Source organism: Dendrobates tinctorius, unplaced genomic scaffold (assembly GCF_039654945.1).
Source record: "Dendrobates tinctorius isolate UK_male_01 unplaced genomic scaffold, ASM3965494v1 ptg000199l, whole genome shotgun sequence".
Lineage (NCBI taxonomy): Eukaryota > Metazoa > Chordata > Amphibia > Anura > Dendrobatidae > Dendrobates > Dendrobates tinctorius.
The window spans coordinates 3,540,732-3,564,000 of NW_027361866.1; the positions used below are offsets into that span (position 1 = coordinate 3,540,732).

A 23,269-nucleotide genomic window follows, 5' to 3' on the forward strand; every position below is an offset into this window, starting at 1 on the left:
GAGACCCCTGGGTGATGACAAATGTTCAACCCCACAAGTTTGAACAGAGGGGGGAGGTATGTGGTGCAGTGACCCCTGTGACAGCTAGGGGGTGCTGTGTGGGCATCCCAGGACATGCACAGAGGTTTGTCCATTATTGTAATGGAGAAAGGATGAACGGCATGATGGTAAATGACCGATATGTATCCCAGGGTGGGTGGCCCTGGGATGGAATCTGGAACTGGTATTAATCAGCAGATATTCTGCTCATGGTTTCTGTTTACAATAGGGAAGCTTCCAGGTGGCTTGGTGAGATGGCTGGGACCAGTCACCTACAGACCCACCCAGGGGTGTATGTCTGAACGCCTATAGTAAAACCTGTATATATGTGTGTCACTGTGGGAAATAGGACCTGCAATGAGGTTATGAACCATGTGATCCATGACTCACCTGTGGGTGTGGTTATGGATCATATAATGTGCCTGAGGTCGGGTCACATGAGAGAGAGTGCATGAATCTGATTGGGCCATGTGGAAGGTCTTGGAAGGCCTAGGTGCTGGAAGATGTGCTGCCTTCCTGAAGAGCACATGCTGAGGCCGCCTACCCGGTGAGGCCTGTGTATATTGGCCTGTGTGTATTGGACAATCCCCAGGAGGGAACGGACGTCCCGAGGGAGAAGTAACTAAGAGGTAACCCCGGACAGGGTGAACTGTGTTTAGGCGAGTGCCTGCGTGCTGGACATGGCACAGCCTGTGTGACTACAGGTCTAACAGAGCGGAGCTCTGTCATGAACATTCTTCTGTTTGATGTAAGCCTGTTGCTGTATATGGTTTATGCTGATTAATAAACCACATGGACTGTTTGTGTGAAAAAAACCATGCCGGACCTTGTTAATCTGGTGCAAAGTGAGTGGCCTCAAACATGAATAATAAGCGCTACCATACAACAGTTTAACGAGTTTCTCTACACACGTTCAGTGGCTCCACATCCTATCGCTATGGACGCCCTGGATCTACCACTCTGGATCCTCACTCGTTCCACAGTCTCAGTCCTCTTTAGGTCCGTACCTTCTTCGACGTATAGCAAGCTCAGGATTTCTCGCAATACATCGTCCTATCCAAGGACCCCTTTAAGGTAGAAGGTCACTCTGCCTATTCTGTCAGTTCCTAGTTACGCTACCTCAATGTCCCATCATCTCTTTGGCTATAGTTCATACAAATCTCAACACTGCACACCTGTCACTTCTTCAATCTCCCACTTTGGGCTGATCCCAACTTTAACGCTCTCTCCCGAGTCTGTTGCTGGGGAAATGTACCCTTTCTCCTACATTCTATGCCAACACTACCTTATGTCCTAAGTCCTAGCCTATGTTTTTCATGAATCACATCACTATACATTATAATCCCTTACATTATCACATTGCATAGGAAAACATCTTTAACTTCATATGACACAAGATATACACAACTAGTATTGTGAGGAAAGAGGGAAACACAAGCACAATATAGGGACTTATCCCACAAATAAAGTAAGCGGTTTGACAAAAAACTGCTCACCTGGTAGTAGGTATTCAAAGCATATATAGATAAGGGCTGCTGCAGATCCACAAGTCGGTCACCGACTATATGAAACAGAACTCTGCAAAGGAATACGTGGATTTCGTCCGCGCTGCCCAAATGATGAAATTCCAGAAGGTTAATAAAGTTTGACAGTGGTTTATTCTACGTGTTTCAAGGTTTATTGCAACCTCTTCTACAGTAAATACCACCTGTATTTCCTGAAGAAGAGGTTGCAAAAAACCTTTGAACGCGTAGAGTAAACCACTGTCAAACTTTATTAACCTTCTGGAATTTCATCATTTGGGCAGTGCGGACGAAATCCACGTATTCCTTTGCAGAGTTCTGTTACAAGATATACACAGGACATTATTCAGATTACACATCACATTAGACACAGCACTGATGTCTTAAAGGGGGAGCAGGGCAATATGTCCATCTCCTTATATAGTCACACTTCTTCTAGGCTTTGTCCTAGAGACTTGCATCTGTAGCTGTTTTGCATATAGCTATGATTATTCTAGACTTCAGGTACTGTCACACTAAGCGATATCGCTAGCAATATCGCTATAACTTCTGACGTTATAGCGATATTGCTAGCGATATCGCTGTGTGTGATACTTACCTACAACCCGCTCCCCCGCTGGTTATCACTGATCGCGCGAGAACGTTCAGGACTTTTTCTCGTCGTCAGCTTCCTGCGGTGCTTCCTGTGGAGAGACGAGCGACGAGCGTGGAGCCGGGCGGGAGGACGCAGGATCGCCTAGTGTGACAGGTAAGTAGCGACCCCTGTCCCCAGCGATGTCGCTGGTGAGATCTGCCTGTGTGGCAGCTCACTAGCGACCACTTAGCGATGTACCAGCGATCCTGACCGCGTCATATCGCTGGTCGGGATCGCTGGTACATCGCTAAGTGTGATACAGACTTGTGCCTACAGCTGTTTCACATCTATTCAGTCTTCTTCTAGGCCAAGACCTATACAATTTTGTCTACAGCTGTTTCATGTGTAGTCGCACTACTTCTAGGCCTAGCGACTTGTCGCTAGAGCAGTTTTGCATGTAGTCAAGCTTCTTCTAGACTTTGGCTTAGGAACTTGCATCTACATCTATAGTCCTGCTTATTCTAGGCCTAGGCATATAGACTTGTGTCTACAGCTTTTTCAAGTCTAGTCATACTTCTTCTCAGCATATACATAGAGATTTTTGTCTATAGCTGATTCACACAGTGTCGGACTGGGGTGCCAAGAGCCCACCAATAACATTGACTTTGAGGGGCCCACTTTTCACTTGCATACAAATATTTCATGACCCTGGTTCACAAATTTACCTGTATCACTATATAGTAATAAACTGGGTAGTTTGGTTAATGAATGATGAGATGTTGCTTTTTCTGTACAGAGTGAATCAAGTGAATTATGTCAAGTACTGTCCATATAGTGGGGATGGGGGCCCAGAGATCACAGGAGCCCACTGGGGGATTCCCCTGTTACCCTGTGGGCCAGTCCGAGCCTGGTTTCATGAATAGTCACTTATTTTAGGTCTAGAGCCTTGCATCTATAGCTATTTTGCATGTAGTACTGCTTCTTTTAGGCCAGTGTTTGCCAAACCCCATCCTCATTGGCCTCCACAACACATCATGTTTTCAGGATTTCTTTAGTATTGCACAGGTAAGAGAACCTGTGGCACTCTCTGATGCCTTAATAATAATTCCATCACCTGTGTAATACCAAGAAAATCCTGAAAATATGATGTGTTGGGGGCTAAGAGGACAGGAGTTTGGAAACTCTGCTCTTGGCAAAGTCATAAGGACTTGTAGCTACAGATATTTCGCATGTAGTCAAGCTTCTTCTAGCTGTAGACTTGGAGACTTGTGTCTACGGCTGTTTTGTTTGTAGTCATGCTTCTCCTATGCCTAGTCCTAAAGATTTTTGTCTACATCTGTTTCACATGTAGTCACACATTTTCTAGACCTAGGCCTAGAAACTTGCATCTATAGGTGTTTCACATGTAGTCATGGTTCTTCTTGGAATTGGCCTGGAAGAGTGACTACTAGTGTTGAGCATTCCGATACCGCAAGTATCGGGTATCGGCCGATACTTGCTGTATCGGAATTCCGATACCGACTTCCGATATTTTTTCAATATCGGAATTCGGCATCGGAATCGGAAGTTCAGTTGATTGACGGCCTGACGTCATCATGATGCGCGGTGTGTGCGCATCATGATGCGCCGTCATTTCGGGCCTTCCGGGGGTCTCTGCCGGCCTGCCGGGGGGCTGTGCCGGCCTGCCGGGGGGCTGTGTGGACTGCCCGGGGTCTGTACCGGCCTGCCGGGGGGCTGTGCCGGCCTGCCGGTGGTCTGTGCACCCTGTGGGGGTCTGTACCGGCCTGCCGGGGGGCTGTGCCGGCCTGCCGGGGGGCTGTGCTGATGTCCGGGGGTCTGTGCAAGCATCGTCCGATGGGACTACAAGTCCCATCGGGCGATGCCTGCTACCATGACAGTGATTGACACATTAGCCAATGATGGGACAATAGTAGTCCCATCATCCGGCTAATGTGTTAAATGTTAAAAAAAAAAAAAAAAAAAAAAAAAAAAAAATACTACATACATACTACATGCATGCTACATACATACTACATGCTACATACATACTACATATATACTACATACATACTACATACATGCTACATACATACTACATGCATGCTACATACATACTACATGCTACATACATACTACATGCATGCTACATACATACTACATATATACTACATACATGCTACATACATACTGCATGCTACATACATACTACATACATACTACATACATACTACATGCATGCTACATACATACTACATATATACTACATGCATGCTACATACATACTACATGCTACATACATACTACATATATACTACATACATACTACATACATGCTACATACATACTGCATGCTACATACATACTACATACATACTACATACATACTACATGCATGCTACATACTACATGCATGCTACATACATACTACATGCATGCTACATGCATGCTACATACATACTACATGCTACATACATACTACATATATACTACATGCATGCTACATACATACTACATGCTACATACATACCACATACATACTACATACATACTACATACATACTACATGCTACATACATACTACATATATACTACATGCATGCTACATACATACTACATGCTACATACATACCACATACATACTACATACATGCTACATATATACTACATGCATGCTACATACATACTACATATATACTACATGCATGCTACATACATACTACATGCTACATGCATGCTACATACATACTACATACATACTACATGCTACATACATACCACATATATACTACATACATACAATACATTCATACAATACATACATAGACATACAGTACATATAACATAGAGTAACATACTTACCAATACTTGTCACATTGTTCCCCGAAGCCATTGTCTTTTCCGGAATAAATATTAACATAACAAACCACAAAAATACTCACCCACGATCCGAAGCAGTCCACGAGTGTGTCCCACGACGATCTTGGGTAGAGAACTGCAGCATCAGATGATGCTGCCGTTCTCTACGGGCTGCAGGAATCCAATGACGGAAGGTAGGTATCCTTCCGCACTGTATTCCTCCGCCACTTAAAAAAAAAAAAGTCCCTAGTCTCACTTTATGCCATTGCTGCGTGGGAATTTCCCACACAGCAATGGCATAAAGTGAGACTAGGGACTTTTTTTTTTTTTTAAGTGGCGGAGGAATACAGTGCGGAAGGATACCTACCTTCCGTCATTGGATTCCTGCAGCCCGTAGAGAACGGCAGCAACAGCTGATGCTGCAGTTCTCTACCCAAGATCGTCGTGGGACACACTCGTGGACTGCTTCGGATCGTGGGTGAGTATTTTTGTGGTTTGTTATGTTAATATTTATTCCGGAAAAGACAATGGCTTCGGGGAACAATGTGACAAGTATTGGTAAGTATGTTACTCTATGTTATATGTACTGTATGTCTATGTATGTATTGTATGAATGTATTGTATGTATGTAGTATATATGTGGTATGTATGTAGCATGTAGTATGTATGTAGTATGTATGTAGCATGCATGTAGCATGCAGTATGTATGTAGCATGCATGCAGTATATATGTAGTATGTATGTAGCATGTAGTATGTAGCATGCATGTAGTATATATGTAGTATGTAGCATGTAGTATGTATGTAGCATGCATGTAGTATATATGTGTTATGTATGTAGCATGTAGCATGCATGTAGCATGCATGTAGTATGTATGTAGTATATATGTGGTATGTATGTAGCATGCAGTATGTATGTAGCATGCATGTAGTATATATGTAGTATGTATGTTGCATGTAGTATTTATGTAGTATGAATGTAGCATGTATGTAGTATGTAGTATGAATGTAGCATGTATGTAGTATGCATGTTGTATGTATGTAGCATGTAATTTTTTTTTTTTTTTTTTTTTACATTTAACACATTAGCCGGATGATGGGACTACTACTGCCCCATCATTGGCTAATGTGTCAATCACTGTCATGGTAGCAGGCATCGCCCGATGGGACTTGTAGTCCCATCGGACGATGCCTGCACAGACCCCCGGAGCCTGCACAGACCACCGGCAGGCCGGCACAGCCCCCCGGCAGGCCGGCACAGCCCCCCGGCAGGCCGGCACAGCCCCCCGGCAGGCCGGCACAGCCCCCCGGAGCCTGCACAGACCACCGGCAGGCCGGCACAGACCACCGGAGCCTGCACAGACCCCCTGGCAGGCCGGCACAGCCCCCCGAAAGGCCCGTACAGACCCCAGAGAGGCTGTACAAGGGCAGGAAAGGGTTTTTCTTATTCCGATACCGGAAGTCCCATAGACTTGAATGGGACTTCCGGTATCGGAATCGGCGATACCGATACTTTTTTTAAAGATCGGCCGATACCATCCGATACGATACTTTGAAGTATCGGACGGTATCGCTCAACTCTAGTGACTACACATAAACAGTTTGCATGTAAGTCTCTACTAAGGTTTTGTAACCATTTAAATAAGGTAAAAAAATTTCAATAATGAATTATCAGAGGTGAGTATCACATCATTTTTATTTATTAAAGTGTAATTTTGTAATTTATGAAGGGCTTGTGCTATTCTGAGAGTCATCATGAATGACGAGAGCATCAGAGTGAACCCTTAATCACAGAAAAGTATGCTTGTAGCAGTGCCAGTGTTTTTCTGATTCTCCACTTGGATTGATTTTACAATGGAATTCAAAATGCCAAATAGATATCTAAATCCTGAAATAATCCACAGCGTGTGGACATGATCTGACTGTTCCACAGATCTAAAGACATTTCAAATGTTTTTTAAAACTTTTTCAAGATTTTATCTTTCTAAAGATTTTATCTTTGCTCAAGACATTTAAATCGCCTGTGAGAGCTGATGAGCTGTCCCATATCTGACAGTGTGGTACAGATAAGTAACTGTCTAAGGAATAGTTAGACATGAATATTTTGAACAAATTTTGAAAAGCTGCAATGTATGTAAAGAAAATATAATCACAAAGTCAAAGCCAATTCAATAAAGTATCAATAAAAATATAAAATGTAGACTCAGAGATTAGTATTACCCTTATACTGCACTAAGCAACTTACAACTTTTGCTGAATGGTAAAATATTTCCAAAAGCTATAATATTTATAGTCATTAACACAATTTGTTTAATATTATCATCATTGTATGTATGGAATTTGATATTGTAAAAATTAGTGTAGAACATTTTCTGTCCAACATGGCGCAACGTGTAGAGAATAATAACTTGTTGAGCATTTCCATGTTCAGCACCTTGGCCAGCTCAGCACGAAGGACAGCAGACCATCTATCAATTCTATTGGAGTTCTTTACAATATGCAGCCAACGGAACTAATCTGAATTTTATTGATTTAGGTGATCACTAGAGATGAGCGAATTTGTTTGGATTCGGTTCCGAAAACGATCGGAATCGAATATTGTTTTTGCAATATTCATCGAACGCAGCCGAACGTCATTAGAATCAATGGGAGTAGAAATTACTGAATATGTTCGTCATGAATAGTGTTTGAATATGGCCCAAATATGTCAAAATCAGATTTGAGGCCAAAATCCGAACAAATTCGCTCATTTCTAGTGATCACAAGGATTTATATTATTTCTAGATATGGTAAATGCGGGAGTAGACATTAGGTTTAAAGGTATTTATGGGAGTTTTCTGCAAATATAGGTTGTTAATTGAATAATGGACAGTTGAGCAGTTTCTTAGTATATGTAGTGTCTCTACACCTCAAGTTCAAATTTTCTTTTAACTTTAAAGTTGTTGTTCAGGATATCCATTTTTTTTAGAAAGTAGGGAATACTTAAAAAAAAAATCATAATTCATCCGATTAATCTCCTGCTGCCCCTGCATTATAGCGCTGGTAGTCCTCGTCAGCCTCTGTACTCTGAGGCCAGTGAGCGACTACACCCGTCATGTGAGTGCACAGATTGTGATCAACTGCAGGAAAATCAACAAAGACCTTTAGGCTTCTTTTAAGGCCCCTTTACATTTAGCGATGCACTAGCGATCCCGACAACGATACGACCCGTCAGGATCGCTGGTGCATCGCTAAATGGTCGCTAGTGAGCTGCCACACAGGCAGATCTCACAGCGATGCAGCAGCGATACAGCGGTTCGTTACTTACCTTTCAGACGCGGCGATCCTGACGTCCTCCCGCCCGCGTCCACGCATCGCTCGTCAGTGCCAGCAGGAAGCCCAGCAGGAAGCGCCCGACGAGAAATGGACGTTGTCGATCTTGCACGATCAGCGATAGCCAGCGGGGGAGCCGGTCGGTGGTATCACACATAGCGATATCGCTAGCAGTATCGCTGCTGCGTCGCAAAATTGGTGACGCTTTAGCGTAAAACCCCCTTTACACTTGCCGTGCTTTTGCAGCCCCAATATATTTATATGGTGCCGCCAAAACGGGTCGGAAAAATTAGTTGGAGTGCCGTACGCCCGTGAGGGCCGTAGTTACGGCCGTGAAAAAATATCGAGCCTGCTCGATATTTTTCACAGCTTACAGACATGGCCCCCATTGCAAATCAATGGGGCCGCAAAAACAACGGAAGCTTGCCTAGTGTGTTGATTTTGCGTTACACCTTGAAGACCTTATTTGCGGGACGCCTTATTTTTACTTTCAATTTTATCTACAATTTCCTTTTTTTTTCTACTTTTCAAAAGTTATTCCATACCAGAAAAACGGTGATTCGAGAAGATTTTTGCGGCCTGTTTTCGCAGAAGACAGTGAAAATTACGGCAAAAACGGGCTGCAAAAAACATGGCAAGTGTAAAAGAAGTCTAAAGGGCCCGTTACACATAGCGATATCGCTAGCAATATCGCTGTAACGTCACCGATTTTGTGATGCAGCAGTGATATTACTAGCGATATCGCTACATGTGATACTTACCTCCGACGGGCTCCCCCGCTGATTATCGCTGATCGCGCGAGAACATTCTGGACCATTTCTCGTCGGGCGCTTCCTGTGGCGCTGACGAGCGACGCGTGGACGCGGGCGGGAGGACGTCAGGATCGCCGCGTCTGACAGGTAAGTAGCGACCCCCGACCGCTGCTATGTTGCTGGAGAGATCTGCCTGTGTGGCAGCTCACTAGCAACCACTTAGCGATGCACCAGCGATCCACATCGTTGTCGGGATCGCTGGTGCATCGCTAAGTGTAACGGTACCCTTAGAGATCACAGAAAAGTCAAGTTGTTAGCAGCTTTTTTTTTTTTTACAATCTTTCTTGACTTTGCAAAAAAAGTTCCGGAAAACCTCCATCTTGAACTGTGTTACTTTGGCAGTTAGATATAATCAGGACAGATTTTAGGCCAAATGATTTTTCTATTCATTGAGAGCAAAAGATCTTGAAATTGTGAACCATTGTGAATTAGAAACACAATAGTATATTAAAAAAAATATTAATTAATTTAATTGCAAAACTAATTCCAAGTTACAATGTAGTGATAGATTCTCTAATCCAATTAAGCTGCCTTTTCAAAGAATACTATCCCAGTACAAAATATAAAATTAGTGAGACAAATAAATGCCAAACCATTGTTTAAAGACGATTGAAAGCAATACAAAGAATAGATTTTAAAGCACCACTTTATTTTACCACCAGAGTGGTATCACCAATGCTTGTTCCCTGCCCCTAGTAATATACTTACCATCCACTATCAGCGCCTCTCCTGTTGTCTTCTGCTATTTGTGACCTACCAGACTCCTCCAGTGTTTGCTGGGTGATCCGGAAGTCACTACTCAATGTAAATCATTGAGAGCCTAAACGGGGTGAGAACATGGGTTTCATAGACTTAAATTAAAAGCTTGTGACCGTTACCTCTGGTTCCCAGAAATTCACTAGCTGCGGTCTCAAGATAGCGGAATGGAACAAGAGTGTCGAGGGGAAGAGCAGAAGACAGTTGCAGGTATTTTACTAGAAACAGGGACCAGACCTTAGTGCTACCTCAATGTGGTGTTTTAAGGATATTTTTAGGAATAACCTTACGGACAACCTTGGTCCTCTTTACCTGTGACCAAAATAGAATAAAATAATAATATAAATTCCTCAATAATGCTGAATGAATCAGCCCTATCAGTCACTCGGCAGAGCTGAGAGGAAGAACAGACCTGACTTTGAAAGTGTTGGCGGGATAAAGAGGGTCCTTTAGTCTTCTGGCACATTGCTGTGACAGGACATTACATAGCTGTCCTAATCTAAAGGGGGCTGTGTTGCTGATAGGATATATTATAAAAAGATATCAGACTATACCATGTGGTTCTATGTATAACTAATAACATCATGTCAATGCTTACAGTGCAATCACTTACTCTGTTGGAGTCGACTCGTGTCCTCGAGGTATAGATTGGAGGTGGGATATTAAAGGCCTGAGGGACAAGATACTCCTCGGCATCTATCATATCTTCTAAATCTTCATCATCGAGGAGGTTTTGGAAGAACTTGCTGTGATTAGGACTAGGAAGCTTCATGCGGTCATCTCCCTAGAGAAGAAAAAAAATATATACTTATCAATGACTAATCTAATCTGTCCAAAGTCTTCTCCATTTTGAACCAGAATGTCATATGGTCGGATTGACATCTGTTTTTTTCATTATCTAACTTTGGAGTTCTACTCTCATTGTTACAGAACCACTCAGCACCCAGAATATGTTGTGCAGTTATATGTATATATAATAGGTTCCATGTGAGATGCATGTCCCTAATGTATCAGCAGTGTCCACCCTCCTCCCACCTTTGTAATTCCCACAGTAAACATCGGCAGGCTCCGGGCACCTGCTGCTTTTGTAATGCATGTCTGGCCTGCCGCTTTTCTATTGGCCGGCCCTCTGTATCTGTGTGATATATTCTGTGTCCTGTGAGTAAAGTGTTGTCAGACTGGAAATACATGGAGAAGCAGTGATCTTTTATATGCGCCCATGCACTCAGAGGAATTCCAGCCAGCGTCCTTCATTCAGACTCCCGCCAACGCAGAGCTGACCTCCGAAAACACGGGGTGGTACTGAAAGAGGTACCCCAGCTTGGAAGACCCCGTTACTCATTTTTTGGAGTATCTATCTATCTATCTATCTATTTATCTATCTATCTATCTATCTATCTATCTATCTATCTATCTACTACCTAACATATAGAGGGCTTAATATCTGTACACAATATTCTTATAAAATAAGGAATTCAGCTCCCCTCCATAAGAATGCATTACAGAGCACAAAGAAAGCGCGCAGCCAGGGAAAGACATGGTAAGACAGTCCTTCCAACACTGCTTAATTTGATTTATTCCAGGGACATATTGACTGAATCAGAAATGCTATGCATCAAATGAGACTATCCACATTACCGCGTCTCTATTGCTTTATCTCTGCTTTTCTCCCTGTCTACCCCTCTCACAGAATCAATTTCTGGACAGCGGTTGACAGGGTCTGTTGATTCCTTATGTGAGTTTTTTGGACTGTTACGCTTTGACATAGTATAGAAGGAAGCGACTGAGCACATTCACCTTCAAACTTTGCACAGCTCAGAGGACGGGATTTTAGAAGCTTATTAGCAGTTCTTCTCTGTCTCCGTGGGATCTTTGCTCTTGTAAAGGAATCTTTTGTCAATCTTTTCTGTTCAAACAGCATTTACATTAAAATGCCGCCTATGGCGAGGCAGAGATTTCACTGATTTTTAGTAAAAAGTAAATTTATGTAATCTTCATGGAAACAATTGTCGGTTTTCTTGTTCTTATTTTACAGCCTGCATCAATCCATTCCACTAATTGCTTGTCCATTCTGCATCATAAAACAAATGCACCATCTGTTAATAGTATGTGGTCTGGGATATGTTACACTGAGGTAACAGAGAAAAGGGTGCTTCTATAAGAAAACACTCACATTTATAAGTCCTTCAGTCTTTTAATGTCATATTTTGTCAATTCCTAATTATTTTATGCATATTCTTGTAAAGCAAATGCTGGCATCTACCAGAGCTACTTCTAGCAAATAGCTTTCCTGGAGTTAAGGAGTTACAACACATAATGTCAGTATTCAGAATTCTGCAGTCGCAATGGGAGTAAAGATTGCTTTTGAAGAGGGTGCGATGGTAAGTGGGTCCATACAGCACCTATTGCCAGTGGCAATTTCAACAAAATATGCATCCTTGGATGAAAATTCAGCTGAAATGTATTGCAGTGCAGAGATCCGCTAGCTCCGTGCACTGCAATACCTGCTGCTGGACAATCAGAGGCTGGCAGCAGACCACATCTGCTTGCCCATGACGGCACACAGAACTCATCTGCCAGCTTCTGCGCTGGCTATAAAGGAGTTGTTGTGGGAGGGGGCAAGGTATGATTGTTTATTTTTAAAATGTGCTGAATAAGAACGAAAGGGTTTCAGGATGGGGGCATTACAAAAGGAAGGGGCCAAGGATGGGTGTCATTATATCAGAAGGGGATCCAGGACGAGGGGTATTATTCCAGGAAGGGGGACATTGTATCAGGAATTGGCCCAGAATGAGGGGCATTATTCCAGGAAGGGGGACATTGTATCGGGATGGGGCCCAGGATGGGAGATATTGGTATAAGATTGTTATAGGATGGAAATCAGGATGGGGACATTATTAACTAAAGAGTCCAGGATGGGGGACATTGTTACATGATTATAGGGAATATTATACCATTAAAAAGGACAGAATGGGAGACATTATACCAAGTAGGAGTCCATAATAGGAGACATTATACCAGGTTGAGGTAAATAGGTATAGTATGGGGTCCAAGATGGGGGACATTATTATTGGCAGGGGCAAGGATGGGACAAAATTACTGGAAGTTGTCAAGGATAGAAGACCTTTTTATAGAAAGTGGTCAAAGACGAGGGACTTTATTAAATAAAGGGCCCAGGATGGGGGACAGTATTATATGATGGGGAACATTATATCAGGAAGGTGCTAGTCCCTGTGCCATGTGCACAAAGAAAGCACGTTCTCTGTTGAAGGCTCAGATCAGCAGTAACAATCCAATAACAGAGCTCATTGGCAGAATACTCGGCGTGCAGAGATCAGCGCCGCCCCCGCAAGTGACTTCACTTATCTCTGCACACTGGATATTCTGACAAAGTGCTCTGGTGCCAGCTCGGAACTGCTGATCTAAGCTGGCAAACAAGTGTGAACAGTTCATATCGCTCAGGGACTAGCCCAGCACCTGAAATAAATGCCACTGAAGTGGATTTGTGTCAGGGAGGGGGTAAGGGCTGTGGCAATGACTGCAGCCTCTGCTCCTTATGACACTTCATTTGAAAGAATTGAAAAAAATAGAACAACAGTTAGTGTAGTTAGGGAATTTTTAATTCAAGTATATCAGAAAAAAAGTTTAGATTATGACACTAAATTGATAGGGATTTAGGGTATGTGCACACGTTGCGGATTAGCCTGAGAGAGAGAATTTTTTATGTGCTAGAATGGAAACCGCAGCTGCGGATCCGCAAAAAGAATTGACATGCTGCAGAAAATAAACTGCAGCGATTCCGCACGGAATTTTCAGCAGCATGTGCACAGAGCCCTTGCAGACTGCATGATACCAGTAATATCGGCTGACCAGGACCGGAACTTCAATCAGGGAGACCACCACTCAAAAATAAACTGTCTTTTACTGAACAATAATATAGTGAGAAGTATGTACAGTGGATAGTGGGTGCAAAACTTTGTGGAGGTTTCTCTTAGAACATATGACATTTACATGCACATTCCATTCCTTCCTCAGCTCACCCCACTCTCTGTCCACTTGCCTTTTTCTCTAGCTTCACCACCACCCAGCACAGCACATTGGGAGCATCCCTGGTCTCCTACAACAGCACCCCTAACCGGTAAGCAAAAGTCCTAGTTCTCAACCCGCAGTTTCATGTCCTTTTCCCCTTAGGGGAGCTATTTATGCCACTACATCCATTATTTAGCTTTTCTACTTGCCAGCGCCTTAGAACTACCATACGGAGTAGTCTCTCTTTGTCCTTCCTTCTCAGCGATGCTCCATCATTTGACTGTCAGATAACGCTGTACCATCCCACTAGGCTTCCTGTTCCAGACCTCATCTCCAGAGAATCACACACTCCTTTGAACACTTTTCCTTGTCTACATTCCGAATCACACTATCCATTTCCTTGGTCTCCACTCACTTTAGGGATATGCAATTCATCCAGCTCTGCTGACTAATCAGACCAAACGTCTGCTCTAGCAGGAAGCTAGGCCCTATCTGACTTCTGACAGGAAGCTCCCTCTTTTCCTTCACTTTAGCCCCTCCTACTCTGGGCTAGTTCCAGCTATTAACGTTGCCTGTCCTTATCAACTATCTGTGGCTGGGCAGAACACAATTCTATTGCTAATAACGCACATCACTAAACACATTGCACACCCAAATACAGTGTAACAATACATGTATTTTCAAAGTGATACTTGGGCAACACCTCTCCCTCCTTACTTGCGCACTGTATGGATTCTTAAGGCCAGACTACTCCTGTAAGGTTTGTTATATTGGGTTAATTTTGTCATCATGACTCAGAAAATCAAGTTCAACAAGAAGTAATAATGTAACACCTTAAACCTTTATATGAGAAAGAGCAAAATGTATAAATCCTCGGGTAATAGATTAAATTATTTTTTACTGAATAGACCTTATTATCAGAATAAGAATTTTCATCAATTTAGACTTTATATAAAAACCCTGCAAGAAACTACCATTTCTATTTTCTTTTTCTGATCATTTAAAGGCAGAAGAAAATTTACATAATCTTGAAAGACATAGAAATGAATCCTATAATTATGTTTCTTTAAGGAAGTCAATTAAATTGGCAGGATCTACTTAAAGACTTGTTCTATGTGCTTCTTTAAGCAAAAGGCCACCTGCGTAAAGATGGTTATGCTATGGCAATTAAGTTTTTAAAGAGTGTGACACTGCAATTCTATATGATATCCCGCCATTATATTATCTTCCCCAGAGCACAATGGCAGTAACTCAGCATCGCTGAGAACAATGGAGATATTCTGGCTCCCAGTAACAGCATGGTGACTACAATAGCAGAACAGATACAAATGTGTTAGAATAAGCACAATGAACCCGGATTATAGCAACATGAGAATAAAAAAGAAGTCCTCTGAGAGGTATAGGAAGATTGCACATTCATGAGGCTTTGTGCTTGTAGCAATGGGGTGGAAGTGACCCTTTTGTGGATGCTGTAAACTACTCTTTCATTACTTTGATTATTATTATTACATGGGAGAAATTAATAATTATTCAATAAAAAGTATTTTTACACAGCAGATTGTTTGCAAAAAATAACAAGAAAAATATATTCCATACATCTAAATGTGTTTGTCTCTCAAAAAAAGTTCAAATATTTCTCCAAAGACTATTTGGATAATGAGGACAGTCACAGAACTCTGTGCTAAAAAATTGTTTTGTGTTAATATGACATTATATGTCAAATTTTTGTAAAATAACCTCCTATTACATATTAAAGGGAATCTGTCACCAGGTTTTTGCTACCTCATCTGAGAGCAGCATAATGTAGGAAAAGAGACCCTGATTCCAACGATATATCACTTAGTATACTGGGTTCAGCAGTTATGATAGAATCAAAGATTTTAAATGTAGCAGAGCTGAGAAAGCTAACCCCGCCCACACCAGTGAGACAGCCGCTTATTAGAGGAGGGGCGTGGTCAGACCAGAGCTCACTGAAGCACCAGGTCCTGGCAATGATAAAGTCCTGGTGATAAAACTTTCATAGTAAGAAAACAACTGCACACAGTCTAATAAGTGATACATCACTGAATTCAGTGTTTTAAACTCTACATCATGCTGTCCTCAGATTACATTGCAAAAACCTGGTGACAGTTTCCCTTTGAGTTCGTTGTCCTGGTGTGAGAAAGGTACTGCTTTTTTCCAGAAACAGCTCCACCATGGGTTGTGTCTGATACTACAGCTAAAGCTTATCCACTTGAATGGATGCAGCTCACGGACAAGAGTTAAAGACTATTTTTTCCATCCATGCCAACGCATTCAACTACTTATGCATGGAGTATGGTTCTCAGTGACAACATTTAAATTCATAATTTGATCATTGCATCGGAACAATAGTTATTCAATGGCTTTTATAGTGGTGAAAGTGTAAACTACTACAAATACTGTCTGCACCTATAATTACATTATAATATAGGATATTACAGAGTTAACACAAATGTAATAAAAAAGAAAAAGTCCTAGAGAAAAACATCTAAAGTAGTAAAAATAGCACAAGGAGTATTTTCAAGTTTGGAAGTTATCCCCTATTTATGGAGATAAATTCCCGATTGCTTGAAGTCTGACCATTGGGAACTCTCACTGATCAAGAGAACCGCTAGCTCTAAAGAGCTCCTTGTGGATAGAGCATTGGTCACTCAAGATTACTGTTCTTATTAATTCTTATGGCAGTATTATAGTGGATAACTTCCAAAATTGAGAACACTACTTTAATATTTTCATAGTGTAAGTGTTCACTTTTTAGGCACGTATGTGGTATAAGGTACCTGTATAACAAGGTATCTCTGAGGGTCTCTTGCCATCCTAGAAAATTCTGCAGCCAGCTCCTTGAATTTGGGGCGACTATCAGCATCAATCATCCAACCTTTGGAAAGGAAAAGCAAATGGTAATTAACTTAATTCTTTGTATAAAGACAACATTTTCTTTCTGTTTTGTACACAAAAATGCCCCAAAATGCCAATTTTTAGGTTAAGGTCACATCACCGTATATTCCCCATCCAAGAGAATAGGGCCGAATATGCTGTGATCAAATTGTGATCAGAATGTGATATGAATTTCTCTAAAGAGAATATGGGGGAAAAAAACTCCATTCTGTCAGTCCATGAAAATTGGACTACATTCAGATGACAACCGAGTGCAATCCGATTTTGCCAGGACTCATTGACTTGCACGGCCGAGTGTGATCCAATAATCGGATCAAACTCGTGAATGCTGCGACTTTTTTCTCGGACTGGTTCAGTCGGAGGCAAAAAATAGAACATGTGCACTACTCCATAGAATAGCATTGGTCAGAGTGTGATCCGATTTTTTTGTCACTCAGACAAAAAAATACGGTTGTCTGCCCTAAAGGAGTCCAATTAAGACCCGTATATCCATAAATTCCATATATTCATATATTCAGGCCAACCAGATCAGTTTTCTTGTTCCTCAACTGATGACAACTAATGTCAAAATCTCATCAGCCATCATCTGGCCTTTTCAATTGGAAAACTGGTCAGTGGCATGGAAAAATGCAACATGTATCGTTTCATAATCTGACTCCTTGCTCTATTGCAACAAATGATACATCAGGTGATTGTAAATGATGACTTATGGCAGTGTTCCCCAACTTCAGGCCTCAAGAGCCACCAACAGGTCATGTTTTCAGGATTTCCCATACAATTGCATAGGTGAGATCTGCTCACCTGCACAGGCAATAATTCCACCACCTGGGTGATACTAAGGAAATCCTTAAAACCTGACCTGTTGGTGGCTCTTGAGGACTGGAGTTGGGGAACACTGATCTATGGGATCCCTTCTGGCATGAGTTTCCCTCTGGTGTTTCACAACCACAGGGATGGAAAAAAGATGGATGTCCGGATTGGTGGAAAAGTGGCCTAAACTATGAGGAGGTTTAGAGTATGATAGAAAATTGGAGAAAAGCGTCAACGAAAAAAAAACAAACAACCATAAAATAAGATACTACGTCACTCCATGTCCTACACGTGTTAACCCTTATAAAGGAATATGTTGCAGTCTTATATAGCAGGACAGGGGTAAAATCATTCGGCAACGGTTTGTGGAGCCCTCTGGCATAGGAGACATTTGTTATTTGTGGCAAGGTGAAATACTTGGCTCTCTCCAGAACAAAGCATTACAGAAAACCATATATCTCATGTCTCTGCCTCCCTCTCCCTCTTTCTCCAGCCCCTGTTTACTGGTGCATGTCCTTTCTGTGCTTACACCGAAAAGATAAAGTACAAAGCATTTCAAAGTATTTGCAGTGTATCTCACAGGGATTTAACTCTTGTGCAGGCGGCTGGGCTCTTTACAGACACTTATATTGGCCATGAGTTGAAGACAACATCACCTTCGTTAAGTGAATGCACTTTTTTTGTCTATCGATTAATCCAGTGCCGGTTTTTCTCTTTGATGGGCAGACAATGATGTACAAAGAAATTAGTTTTTTTTTGCCCAATACCAAGTTTTTCAGTAAGCTAAATATTCCCCAAAATTTCAACATTTCTATCCAATATTATTTTTTATATCAGTTGAAAAAAGTATAAAAGCAATATTGTTCACATAAACCCCACTATGGTAATAGAAGATGAGAAATCACAATTAGGCTGTGTGCACACGCTGCGGATTTTGCTGCGGTTCCACAGCGGTTTTGGCCGCTGCGGAGCCGCAGCAGTTTTTGCTGCGGTGTACAGTACCATGATTCCCTATGGGAATCAAAAACCGCAATGCAGACGGTGCGGAATTTTCCGCGCGGATTATCTGCGGTTTTCAATCCGCAGAAAGAATTGACATGTCAATTCTTTCTGCGGATTCTGCTGCAGTTTGCCATCTCCTCCATTGAGGAGATGAAAAACTGCAGGGCAAAACTGCAGAGCAATCCGCAGGTAAAACCGCAGGTCTTTTGACCTGCAGATTTTACAAAATCCGCGCGGATGAATCCGCACCTAATCCGCAGCGTGTGCACACAACCTTATAGTTCAGAGACACCTTATTTTTTTGCACAGAAACCCTTCAGTTATCCTTGACTTGGAAAATATTGGATTGATAGGGTATGTGCAGACGATCAAGAAGTGGCAGCGCTTTGGACACAGTGTGCCCATAGTGTCGCCGGCTATAGAACGCAGGTGATTCCGCATGTGTTCACTGAACTGTGCGGAATCATGGCGTTCGATACATTGTGCGGGGGGAAATTTATCTTGCAGAGACTTGTATCTCCGCAAGACAAATTGACATGCTGCGGTCTGGAAAGATGTGCTGTATGTCAGTCTCCGCGGGTGAGCCGCAGGCGTCTGTGCATGCATAGTGGGTATGGGATTTCTAGAAATCCCATCTACTATGTTGTAAAATCTGGACCCTGCGGGTTAGATGCTGCACAAATATGCATCCCGCAGCATTTACTGATCGTGGGCATCTCCCCTTAGGTTACATGAGTATTTTATGAGTTTTTCATGCTGCATATTTTCGAATATACACAAGTATTTTACTTAATGGGAGCAGAAATATTGAAGAAAATATGCAACATCATGATCTCACCAAAACCTCATTGTGGACGCACAGCACTTAGGCTACATTCACATTTGGTGAGTCATTTTTTGCTGCACCAAAACCGTGTTGTCTTATATCCGGGAAACTGGATGACATTTCTAGAAATCTAATCTCACTGTGCTTTTTATACACAGAATAAACAGACTTGCGGTGCACATATGAAATCCGCAACATGTCTATTTCTCTTGAATTTTTTGTGCAGATTTCCTCTGTAGAATTGCATTAGATATTGAGAATGCGCATTTAAAAAATGCATGTAATCCGCACATGACTATCAATAAAGTTCTCAAGGCCAAATGCCAGGAAGTATTTAAAACAAGGCAGCTTTAGTTAAAAACATGACACACCAAAAAGAGACAAAAAACTCACTCAAAAACATAATGAAAAAATGCAAGTACAGCAATTTTCCTAATGTGTGCAGAAATGGTGTAGAAAATCTGCAACATCAAAACCTCAACAAACACTCTTGCCTCATGCACACGTTCAGTGTTTGGTCAGTATTTTACCTCAGTATTTCTAAGCCAAAACCAGGGGTGGAACAATCAGAAGAAAAGTATAAGAGAAACCCATCACCACTTCTGTATTTATCTCCCACTGCTGGTTTTGGCTTTCAAATACTGAGGTAAAAAAACTCACAAAATACCCACTGTGAACATGGTCTCATAGAGCATTAGACCTTGTGCACACATTAAGTATTTGGCCAGTGTTTTACCTCAGTATTTCTAAGCCAAAACCAGGAGTGGTTCGGCGCCGCAGCTGCATGTGTCGCAGCTGTTTCACTGTCACAACACATGTATGGAGAGCCAAAAAAACAGGCTCTCCATGTGTTACACCCCAGAGTCCGGTTGTCACAGTGACATTACCTCCCTCTAAGAGGTGAAGTCATGCTTGGAGGCAGAAAAGGGACCCCGATGCCAGGCAGCATAGATTTAATCACAATTTCCTGCTGCAGGTCAGAAAAGGGAAATACTTTATAAATTCTGGCCAGTAGAGGGGGTTGGTGAGTCAGCTAGAAATCAGCTGAGGGAGTTGTCATGGAAATGAAGCAGCTGTGAGCTGTGAGGAGAAATGATAATGACAGTTAAACGTGAGGACGTGAGGTAAAAGGATCTTTCTGGAAGATCCTGTCAGATGAAAACAGGGAGCTGATCTGTGAAGAGGGAAAGGACAAGAGCAGAGATTGAGAGACTCTAGGGAAGCTAAAATACTGCATATAGCAGGCCCCTGAGTGAAGCGCTAATAAAGAGAAAAGGGACATCAGAGTCCTAGGCTGACAGGAACTGTACGCCCTGATAGCCGAATCTGAAAGTACAGGGGATTGTAAATTCCTGTGCACATTAATCACCTGAGGGCACGGCAGCGGATAAGGAGCCCGGGGCTGACGGTGAAGAGAATGGTACTCATGCAATAGGCTCACGCTGACAGCCATACAGGTTAGTGAAACCATAACGAACAGAGGGTCGCAGCATAGCTATATACAGCGGAGACCCACACACATAGCGCAGAAAGGAAGGTCCTAAATCCCCACCTGGCAAGGTGGATCCCCTGAATACCTCCAGGCGAGCCAGACTCATTCCATCACCTGTATGTGGTACTCCGGACTGCAACCTATTACCAGTAAAAGGTAAAGAAACTGCACCTCTCTGTGTCTTTCTCTCATTTCTCTGCACCCCAACGTTCACAGCTATTTTTACTATTTATTTAACATCTTTGCGCTGGGGCTACAGCCCTACCTGTGGAGGGCTACAACATCATAGCTGCGCCCAACATCCATCCCAGAGAAGCAACACCGCAGCGCTGGTCACCTCTGACTAGATTACCACAGGTGGCGTCACGTATTTCACCATCTAATAACTTTATTTTCATTTTTACCACATAAATACCACACAACTTTCCCCTATTTTATTACTGGACGCCTCTGGGCCACGGACCGGGTCGCCGCCGCTGTGACACCGTCCCTCATGAAAGTCGACGGGCACGGTACCGAGTACCCCAAGGCCCCGCGGGGCGCTCCAACTGGCGTCATGAACAGGATTTAGTGAGCCTAGCAAAGCTGGGTAAAGGAGCCTGGCAAAGCTGGGTACTTTGCGCCATAGACTTTATTAAATTGAGTGCTAAAGACTTTTATGAGCTTTCAAATAACCGCCATAACTGCATCACACAGTGCGTGCGAGCAGCGAGGGACGTGCAATTGTGGACAGAGCCAGAAATAAAGCACGACGTGAAGCCCCTGCCCGTGCTCTGACGTTAGTGAGCAAGTGAAAAAGCAGGAAGAAAAATCCTCAACGCGGGTGAAGATTCAGCAGCGGTCGCAGCTGCAGCCTCCATAATGCCGCTATCAATGCCATATATACCAGGAGCGGCCTGGTTACCTCAGTACTCAGGGGAGTCGCACACCCTGAGCGATTTTTAAAGAAAGACTATGTAGTTTGTTCCAAGTGCACCCCCTGTCAGAAAGCCAAAAAGTCAGTATCCTCATTGGCCAGTTAACTGGTGCGGCTCAGAGGGAAGTAAAGTCCTGGCCGGACACTGATAAAAGAACTGTCAAACAAATCTTAGCCAGACTGAAAGACACTTTTGATACCCGTACTGCAACAGAGATAAAAATGAGATTCTTTGGGTGCAAACAGAGAGTGCAGGACAGTATGCGGGACTATGCCCTTAATCTTCAGGAGGCACTACGGGCTGTAAAGCAGGTTGATCCTGAAAGCGTGCAAGATGAAGACAGATTATTAACAGAGCAGTTCATAGAGGAATTCCAGTCTAATAATCAAAGGACACAACTGTGCATAATGGCCCTACAAAATCCTGAATTGGACTTTGCACACTTTAAGGATAGAGCCATCAGAGTGCTGCGTGAACCGAACCCTAGCAGCACAGAACCTTCTCAGCATCCTGCAATTACATACCAGCAGGAGGCAGCATCCTTTCCAAAACCCCTATTGAGACTGACAAGATGTCCCAAGATGATGATTCTGCTGCAGACTTACGTCTCCAAGTCAAGGAACTAACCAAAAGTGTGGCTACACTCACAAAAACTGTGCACTCCCTACAAGTGACTCCAAAGAAGAAGATCCAGTTGGCCTCCAGTCCAGATGATGTCCCGTGGCGACAGCAGAAGAGGATACCGCCGACCAGAGGGAGAGACAGCGATCGTTACGACGAGGACGGACAGCCCATTTGTCGCCGCTGCAACAAGGCAGGACACCTAGCAAGATACTGTCATTTAAACAAGCAACCCCTGGGGCAAAGGGCCAACCCTCAGGAGTAAGACGACCAGGCCCACCAAATTGGCGAGACAAGTACGTAGGAGAACAACCAGTCTTGCCTGTTGTGATTGACGATTTTCCGATGAACGCTTTACTGGACACCGGTTCCCAGGTGACAACGATACCATATGTTCTTTTTAAGCAGTAGTGGGCTGGTTCAGACATTACTCACCGCCCAGATAAAGACCTTGTCATTTTTGCCAGCAATGGTCAGCCCTTTCCTCAGATGGGATATAAAGAGGTGACCATAAAAATTGGCTGAGTAGAATTGCAATCGCAAGGTTTGATAATAGTTGATATTGACAAACGAGAATGCCATCCTATGATCACTTTAGGCACTAATATAATTAAAAATTGTCCTGGAGAAATTATTGTTTTGTTACAACAGGTAGCCGAGACCGCCAGCTCCATTCAGCAGCGGGTCCTGCAAAAGGAGATCAGAGCCCTGATGCAGAGACAACAGGTAGAGCTGTCTGGTGGAGAAGTCAGCAGTGTCAGAGTAAGTGATCCTTTCCCCATT

General features: G+C 42.8%; 1 protein-coding gene across 1 annotated transcript in view; it reads right to left on the reverse strand.

Annotated features, from left to right (window-relative positions):
* Positions 1–23,269, reverse strand: part of ERBB4 (erb-b2 receptor tyrosine kinase 4) — a 1,457,122-nt gene that overhangs the window by 78,057 nt on the left and 1,355,796 nt on the right. The window contains exons 24-25 of the mRNA XM_073553209.1: positions 16,701–16,798; positions 10,484–10,654 (exon numbers count right to left, since the gene is read on the reverse strand). Coding sequence (XP_073409310.1) covers positions 10,484–10,654; positions 16,701–16,798 — 269 coding nt within the window. The remainder of the gene's footprint in view (positions 1–10,483; positions 10,655–16,700; positions 16,799–23,269) is intronic.